The 9,399-nt window shown below is 46.6% G+C and overlaps 1 protein-coding gene across 1 annotated transcript in view; it reads left to right on the top strand.

Moving 5' to 3' along the window:
* The first annotated feature begins 1,858 nt into the window (after positions 1 to 1,858).
* NSFL1C (NSFL1 cofactor) overlaps positions 1,859 to 9,399 on the top strand; it is a 32,980-nt gene continuing 25,439 nt past the window's right edge. Inside the window, exon 1 of the mRNA XM_069751046.1 lies at positions 1,859 to 2,016. Coding sequence (XP_069607147.1) covers positions 1,912 to 2,016 — 105 coding nt within the window. The 5' untranslated portion in view covers positions 1,859 to 1,911. The remainder of the gene's footprint in view (positions 2,017 to 9,399) is intronic.

The raw sequence follows: 9,399 nt of genomic DNA, 5'->3' as shown, positions 1-9,399 counted from the left end.
ATGTATTGTATGTAATGTATGAATGTACTGTATGGAGTATGTATGTGTTTTTTTTTATTCAACACATTAGCTGGATGATGGGACTACTACTGTCCCATCATTGGCTAATGTATCAATCACTGTCAGTGTAACAGGCATCGTCCGATGGGACTTGTAGTCCCGTTGCCTGCACACACGCACAGAGCCCCAGCTGGCCGCGTAGAGCCCGGGCAGGTTGCATACAGCCTCGGCAGCACACAGTGTCCGCCCACACTCTTCCCCTCTCCGGAACAGGATATAGAAGGACATAAAGGGCTTATTTACGTTCCGATATTTGTGTCCCATTGACTTGCATTGGTATCGGGATCGGCGATATCCGATATTTTTGGGATATCGGCCGATCCAATCCAATACTTCTGGATATCGGAAGGTATCGCTCAACACTATTCAGGACATTGAGCTGGTTATTTTGAGTACTTGTGGTCCAGGGTACCTCTTTTCAAATTGAACTTATGTACGATTGAGTACGTTGGATTATGCATAAGCGATTTACGTGACTAACCCAAGACCACAAGTTTTCAAAATAAACATCTCAACGTCCTGAACAAAATTTTACTCAAACAATATCCACTCTATGTATAATTCACCATACATGAATATCTAATGTCTTAAAGGGAACCTGTCACCCCGTTTTTTGAGATTGAGCTATAAATACTGTTAAATAGGGCCTGCGCTGTGTGTTCCTATAGTGTATATAGTGTACCCCGATTCCCTATGTATGCTGAGAAATAACTTACCAAAGTCGCCGTTTTCGCCTGTCAATCAGGCTGGTCAGGTCGGGAGGGCGTGGTGACATCGGTGGTTCTTCCTCAGCTTTACGTTGGTGGCGTAGTGGTGTAGTGGTGAAGACACAGCGCGCGATCTGCGCTGTCATCCCTTTCGTCGGTGGGGGCGGCCATCTTCCTGGGGCCGCGCGTGCGCAGATCGAGTGCTCTGCTGCACGGGGCTTCAGGAAAATGGCCGCGGGATGCCGCGCGTGCGCATTAGAGATCGCGGCGGCCATTTTCCCAAAGCCGAGATGCAAACTCGGCTTTGGGAAAATGGCCGCCGCGATCTCTAATGCGCACGCGCGGCATCCCGCGGCCATTTTCCTGAAGCCCCGTGCAGCAGAGCACTCGATCTGCGCACGCGCGGCCCCAGGAAGATGGCCGCCCCCACCGATGCAAGGGATTACAGCGCAGATCGCGCGCTGTGTCTTCACCACTACGCCACCAACGTAAAGCTGAGGAAGAACCACCGATGTCACCACGCCCTCCCGACCTGACCAGCCTGATTGACAGGCGAAAACGGCGACTTTGGTAAGTTATTTCTCAGCATAGGTGGGGAATCGGGGTACACTACATACACTATAGGAACACACAGCGCAGGCCCTATTTAACAGTATTTATAGCTCAATCTCAAAAAACGGGGTGACAGGTTCCCTTTAACTGCAGACTAACTTGAGTCCGGTTCATTTTTACAGTACAGTGAACGCTGTAAAATCTTAAGACTCCAAAATGGCAGAATTGAGTTTTTGCCCCCTTTTTCAGCACGTTGTGCACTGGTACTGGGGGACCCCCTCCAATATCAGGAACACCACTAATACTATACAGCAGTTCTCAGGCGGTGACTCCCTTAAATGTTACAAACTACAAGTCCCAGCATGCCTGGTATGGTAATACTGAAAGATGTAGTAACGTAAACACTATGGAGCCACAGCCCGGAGACCACAGCTAGTCAGCTAGCTACAGAGGGCTGCCTACTCAGGTCTATGGCAGCAGAGAGGCTGAGTTTCCGGGGGGGAAGGTTACGCGGGGACACACGCCGGCGCCCTGGGAACGTTGAGCGCTGGGGCACAGTTTCCGGGGGCCGTCATTGTTGCCGCACAGTAAGATGGCGGCTCAGCAGGAGGAAGCGGTGCGAGAGTTTGTGTTGGTGACCGGCTCGGAGGAGGAGAGAGCGCGGTTTTTTCTTGAGTCCGCCGGCTGGGACCTGCAGGTACTGTGAGGCGGAAGTTGGAAAAAAGGAGGAAAGGCGCGGACGTAGGGAAGGGAAGTGTGAACACCCGGGGAGCAGAACGCACTGTCATCTGCCTGACCCACCCGAGACCGATCCACGGCTCCTCCCCGCCGATGATTTTTCTTTTATACACCCCAGTCCCTCTATCACTGCCCCCGATAAACCTCCATCTAGGCAGCTCCTGTTGGACTACAAGTCCCAGTGTACTTTTGCATTCTTTTCGATTGTAAGGCATGCTGGGAGTTATAGTTCCACGCCATTGTAGTTAGTTAAAGGGGGATTTTTACAGTGTAGCTCTCACCACTTAGTGACCCTGCATGAGAATTGTGTGTGCTGTGAAATTGAGGTAAATCGGCCACATTTTGCTGAATCAGCACCATCACTGCGGAAAAAAAGATGTCCCATCAATCAGTGACAATAAGGATGTAGGAGCCTGTCCGTGGAAAGAAGCGAGCGAGCTAAGAACCTGTGCAGACCTAATGCTTTTCACAGCTGAGGGTCCGTTACAGTTGTATCTAGCACATCAACTGCATAAATCTCTCCGATCCGGATCGTTCCTAACAATGTATCAGGTTGGATATCTCAGAGGAACGTGTAACCATGGGAAAAAATGCACCAAAGCTCCAGCTGTAAAAAAGTACCAGGGTTGTACTGGTTTCAATGTAACTAGAACGTTCCCATTCACCAAGTGCAAATATAAACCTTGAAAATGGGGAAGAAATAAAAAAAGGATGAGAAAGTTCAGGAATTTCGTACAAGAGAACCAGATGTCACCTGCCTGCCAGCTGTCACTCAGCACCACACCCGGGCTCAGTGGTAAACACCGGCAGATGGCAGGAGGCTGTGCACACAGAGATGCAAAGCAGGACGAACTGATACTCACTGCACCAGGGAACCATTGCCGGGAATATGTATCTGACTGCTATGTAAAGTTCTGTACTGACCCACAGCAAGGAATATGTATCTAACTGCTATGTGAAGTTCTGTACTGACCCACAGCAAGGAATATGTATGTAACTGCTATGTAAAGTTCTGTACTGACCCACAGCAAGGAATATGTATGTAACTGCTATGTAAAGTTCTGTACTGACCCACAGCAAGGAATATGTATGTAACTGCTATGTAAAGTTCTGCACTGACCCACAGAACCACAGCAAGGAATATGTATCTATCTGCTATGTAAAGTTCTGTACTGACCCAGGGAACCACAGCAAGGAATATGTATCTATCTGCTATGTAAAGTTCTGTACTGACCCAGGGAACCACAGCAAGGAATATGTATCTAACTGCTATGTGAAGTTCTGTACTGACCCACAGCAAGGAATATGTATGTAACTGCTATGTAAAGTTCTGTACTGACCCACAGCAAGGAATATGTATCTAACTGCTATGTAAAGTTCTGCACTGACCCACAGAACCACAGCAAGGAATATGTATCTATCTGCTATGTAAAGTTCTGCACTGACCCACAGAACCACAGCAAGGAATATGTATCTAACTGCTATGTAAAGTTCTGCACTGACCCACAGAACCACAGCAAGGAATATGTATCTAACTGCTATGTGAAGTTCTGTACTGACCCAGGGAACCACAGCAAGGAATATGTATCTAACTGCTATGTAAAGTTCTGTACTGACCCACTGCCAACTTCTCCCCTTAGGTGTTTACTTCTATCTTTAAGTTAGCCCATTAGGTTTAAAGTAATGGAAATCGCCTTTAGACTAAATACTTGCTATGTAATCCACATTTGGGACCCCAGGGACCGTTTTCCTGTTGGAGTCTGCCCGGGTGCTAGCGAACACATTTCCTCCATGTGCAGGTAGAGCTCTGAAATCTTGTGTCCCATTAACTACATTTCCTGTAACTGAGCAATGGCCAGAATGGATCAAGAGGTGAGAAATGTTCACTGTTCTACATATTTTCAATAGTTGGCAGGTTCAGGTATGAGCCATTTTTTAATGATTTTGAACTCCTAAATTCATATCATGAATAGTTTTAGTTGGCTCTTGTTTCTGTGATTTCAAAGCGTTTTCTTTTTACTGGTACATATAATTCATGCATAAGTTTGTTCTTTGAAACGTTATTTCTGCAAATATGAAGATGCCGAAAATTTTCTGACAATTTTGCAATATTTTAGAGGAAAGTTAGCAACAATTAAAATAACTAAATCAAATTTAATCACTATTGCGAATTATAAACAGTTACAGTAATTGCACCACAAAATTTGGTCCTCATTCAGTGACCTCGGACCTTTTACAATTGTCCATCAGTAATCTGCAAGCATTGATGGATTTCATTTTTTTAATATCCTTTCTCCCATAGCCGCAATATCTTGGTGAAATCTCTCATCGTGCTCGTTGCACACTGCTCCGCAGTATGGTGGAAAAAAGTCTAGATGTGAATGTAAGAAATGAATCTGTAAGGACATGTTACAGCCAAGATCCTTATGTTTCGGGGAGATTCTCACCCAACTCTTCATAGTTATTTGCTCTTGAGTTAGCAAAAAAATGAGAAAAAAAGGAGAAAATCCTCATCTTCAAGATGTTAATGAATCTGAGGTCCAATAAAGACTTCTTTCTTTATAATTGCTTCATTAAAACTTGGAAATTTATCAATGAGATACTTGAGTTCTTCATTAGGCCCAACTTGATATGCAATGGTGGTGACAAAATCTTGTGGATCAACAAGTGCAGGACATTTTTACTGCCAGTCTCTTTTATTGTGGTGATGTTCTCTTGCACGACTATCCCACTCACACAGAAAGCAACAGTACTTTGTGTACCCAACCTGGAGACCAAGTAAGAGGACATCCCCCTTTAAGTCACCACAGAGGGGACACAAATGGTTGGTCATAGTTCAGGCACCTCAACAGCTGTTTCATGTTGTCATAGGTTTCTTTCATGTAGACTGCATAACCATCTGGAATTGAAGTTTGTGCATTGCTATTATGCAGCCAGACTGCTTTTAGGCTTGTTTTGGGCCAATCGATGAAGAGCCTCCATTCCTCTTGGTTATGACTTATCTTCACAGAGTCCATTAAACTGTTGATGTTGTTGCATGCCACAAGATTGCCCCCCATGAAGAAGTTGTAACGGGAACCACTGTGTCGTGGTCCGAGGAGATGCTGGAGGGGCATTACTAGGTGAGCACCTGACTTTTCACTAGAGCCCCTGATGGATGGGGTTGGCTTGGTTCCCGATAAACAACACATGCTACTCCAGGACAGCCCGCGTAGCACAGCAGCTGACCCCCCCCCCCCCCTCCAAGAGACCGCCAGCTGGAATGGCCCAGAGGGAATGAACAGGAGATGTTGGTGCGGGCTGGCACGGCAGGTGCAGGCGGGTCCGGCTGATGTGCAGACTGGTACGGCAGGTGTTGGCGGGTCCGGCTGACGTGCAGACTGGTACAGCAGGTGTTGGCGGGTCCGGCTGATGTGCAGACTGGCATGGCGGGTTTGGCTGACGTGCTGAGTGGCACAGAAGGTGCTGGTAGGTCCGGCTGATGTGCTGATTGGCACGGCAGGTGTTGGCGGGTCCGGCTGATGTGCTGACTGGCACGGCAGGTGCTGGCGGTCCGGCTGATGTGCTGACTGGCACGGCAGGTGCTGGCGGGTCCGGCTGATGTGCTGACTGGCACGGCAGGTGCTGGCGGGTCGTGCTGACTGGCACAGAAGGTGCTGGCGGGTCCGACTGATGTGCTGACTGTCACAGAAGGTGCTGGCGGGTCCGGCTGATGTGCTGACTGGCACGGCAGGTGCTGGCGGGTCTGGCTGATGTGCTGACTGGCACGGAAGGTGCTGGCGGGTCCTGCTGATGTGCTGACTGGCACGGAAGATGCTGGCGGGTCCTGCTGATGTGCTGACTGGCACGGAAGGTGCTGGCGGGTCCTGCTGATGTGCTGACTGGCACGGCAGGTGCTGGCGGGTCCTGCTGATGTGCTGACTGGCACGGCAGGTGCTGGCGGGTCCTGCTGTTGTGCTGACTGGCACGGCAGGTGCTGGCGGGTCCTGCTGATGTGCTGACTGGCATGTCAGGTGCTGGCGGGTCCTGCTGATGTGCTGACTGGCACAGCGCAGGTGTTGGCGGGTCCTGCTGATGTGCTGACTGGCACGGCGCAGGTGTTGGCGGGTCCTGCTGATGTGCTGACTGGCACGGCAGGTGTTGGCGGGTCCGGCTGACGTGCAGACTGGCACGGCAGGTGTTGGCGGGTCCGGCTGATGCGCTGACTGGCACCGCAGGTGCTGGCTGGTCCGGCTGGTGCACTAGCAGGAACTAGCAAACTGGGACCTGAGAACTAGAGTGTTTAGGAACAGACTAACAACGTTGCACAGGCACCTCCAAGCAGATGGAGGTGCCTTAAATAATAAGTGTCTCCTAGCCATTGGCTAGGGACACTTTAGGACTGCGTGCACGGCTCCTTTGAGGGAGCGCTCACTGCCTAAGAACAGTGCCCCAGGCAGCTTCAGAAGAGGAGGGACTCCGGCGCTTCGGAAATATTGGGCAAGATCTACACTGTTTCAAATTATTATGCAGATGACATTTTTCTCAGATTTTCCTAAATGGTCAGTGCAAATGACAGACAGTCTAATAAAAGTCATCACCCGTTAGAGTATACATCGAATTTTATTGGAGAAACCTCCCAATGATAACAGTATAATCTCCAAAATGAATAAAAACTCAAAATGCACTGTTCCAAATTATTAGGCACAGTAGAATTTCTAAACATTTGATATGTTTTAAAGAACTGAAAATGCTCATTTGTGGAATTTGCAGCATTAGGAGGTCACATTCAGAGGGTGGTTATAAATGGTATAGTCTCTAACTGGGTCGCTGTGACCAGTGGGGTACCGCAGGGGTCGGTATTGGGACCTGTTCTCTTCAACATATTAATGATCTGGTAGAAGGTTTACACAGTAAAATATCGATATTTGCAGATGATACAAAAATATGTAAAGCAGTTAATACAAGAGAAGATAGTATACTGCTACAGATGGATCTGGATAAGTTGGAAACTTGGGCTGAAAGGTGGCAGATGAGGTTTAACAATGATAAATGTAAGGTTATACACATGGGGAGAAGGAATCAATATCACCATTACACACTGAACGGGAAACCACTGGGTAAATCTGACAGGGAGAAGGACTTGGGGATCCTAGTTAATGATAAACTTACCTGGAGCAGCCAGTGCCAGGCAGCAGCTGCCAAGGCAAACAGGACCTTGGGGTGCATTAAAAGAGGTCTGGATACACATGATGAGAGCATTATACTGCCTCTGTACAAATCCCTAGTTAGACCGCACATGGAGTACTGTGTCCAGTTTTGGGCACCGGTGCTCAGGAAGGATATAATAGAATTAGAGAGAGTACAAAGGAGGGCAACAAAATTAATAAAGGGGATGGGAGAACTACAATACCCAGATAGATTAGCGAAATTAGGATTATTTAGTCTAGAAAAAAGACGACTGAGGGGCGATCTAATAACCATGTATAAGTATATAAGGGGACAATACAAATATCTCGCTGAGGATCTGTTTATACCAAGGAAGGTGACGGGCACAAGGGGGCATTCTTTGCGTCTGGAGGAGAGAAGGTTTTTCCACCAACATAGAAGAGGATTCTTTACTGTTAGGGCAGTGAGAATCTGGAATTGCTTGCCTGAGGAGGTGGTGATGGCGAACTCAGTCGAGGGGTTCAAGAGAGGCCTGGATGTCTTCCTGGAGCAGAACAATATTGTATCATACAATTATTAGGTTCTGTAGAAGGACGTAGATCTGGGGATTTATTATGATGGAATATAGGCTGAACTGGATGGACAAATGTCTTTTTTCGGCCTTACTAACTATGTTACTATGTTACATTCGCTGAACAAAAAAGCTATTTAACTCCAAAACAAGTTACATGTTAACATATGACCCCTTCTTTGATATCACCTTCACAATTTTTGCATTCTTGAGTTTTCGGAGAGCTTCTGCTTTGCATGAAGTCAGAATAGCCTCCCAGAGCTGCTGTTTTGATGTTAACTGCCTCCCACCCTCATAGATGTTGTGCTGGATGATACTCCAAAGGTTCTCTATAGGGTTAAGGTCAGGGAATGATGGTGGCCACACCATGAGTTTATCTCCTTTTATGCCCATAGCAGCCAATGACTCAGAGGTATTATTTGCAGCATGAGATGGGGCATTGTCATGCATGAAGATGATTTTGCTCCTGAAGGTACGTTTCTGCTTTTAGACTATGGAAGAAAGTTGTCAGTCAGAAACGCTATTTACTTTACAGAGATCATTTTCACATCTTCAGGAACCTTAAAGGGCCCCATCAGCTGTTTCCTCATGATTCCAGCCCAAAACGTGATTTCTCCACCTCCTTGCTGACGTCTCAGCCTTGTTGCGACATGGTGACCATCCACTACTCCATCCATCTGGACCATCCAGGGTTGCTCGACACTCATCAGTAAACAAGACTGTTGAAAATTAGTCTTCATGTATGTCTGGGCCCACTACAACCGTTTCTGCTCATGAACACTGTTTAGGGGTGGCCGAATAGTAGGTTTATGCACCACAGCAAGCCTTTGAAGGATCATACACCTTGAGGTTCGAGGGACTCCAGAGGCACCAGCAAATAACTGTTTGCTACTTTGTAATGGTATTTTGGCAGCTGCTCTCTTAATCCAATGAATTTGTCTGGCAGAAACCTTCCTCATTATGCCTTTGTCTGCATGAACTCTGTCTGTGCTCTGTTTCAGTCACAAATCTCTTCACAGTATAATGATCACAAAGTTTTTGTGAAGTATCTAATTTTTTCATACCTTGTCCAAGGCATTGCACTATTTAACGCTTTTCAGCAGCAGAGATCCTTTTTATTTCTCATATTGCTTGAAACCTTTGGCCTGCTTTAATAATGTGGAACATCATTTTTAAGTAGTTTTCCTTTAATTAGAATCACCTGGAAAACTAATTATCACGTGTTTAAGATTGATTTCAGTTATCTATTGAGCCCTGAGACACAATACCATCCACAAGTTTATTTGAAAAACAAAACAATTAAATTTTTATGACACTTAAATCCAATTTGCATAATAATTTGGAACACCGTGTATAACACAGTTGCGGAACAAAGAAATCCGAACATCGCTAGTGAAGAGATTGCACTGAACCCTAAGCCTTACTCTTGGGCATATTCAAATCTCTAAGAAGATCATTCAGGTCACTGTGTTTTAAGGTGTGGATCACTTAAAGGGAATCTGTCACCTACTTTTTCGTATATAAGCTTCGGCCACCGCCATCAGGGGCTTATCTACAGCATTCTGTAATGCCTTAGATAAGTCCCCGATGTAACTTGAAAGATAGGGAAAACAATGCTCACCT

Source organism: Ranitomeya imitator, chromosome 2 (genome assembly GCF_032444005.1).
Source record: "Ranitomeya imitator isolate aRanImi1 chromosome 2, aRanImi1.pri, whole genome shotgun sequence".
NCBI classification, from domain to species: Eukaryota; Metazoa; Chordata; class Amphibia; order Anura; family Dendrobatidae; genus Ranitomeya; species Ranitomeya imitator.
Note: the sequence above shows the minus strand (reverse complement) of the source record. Positions and strands in the feature narration are given on the sequence as shown.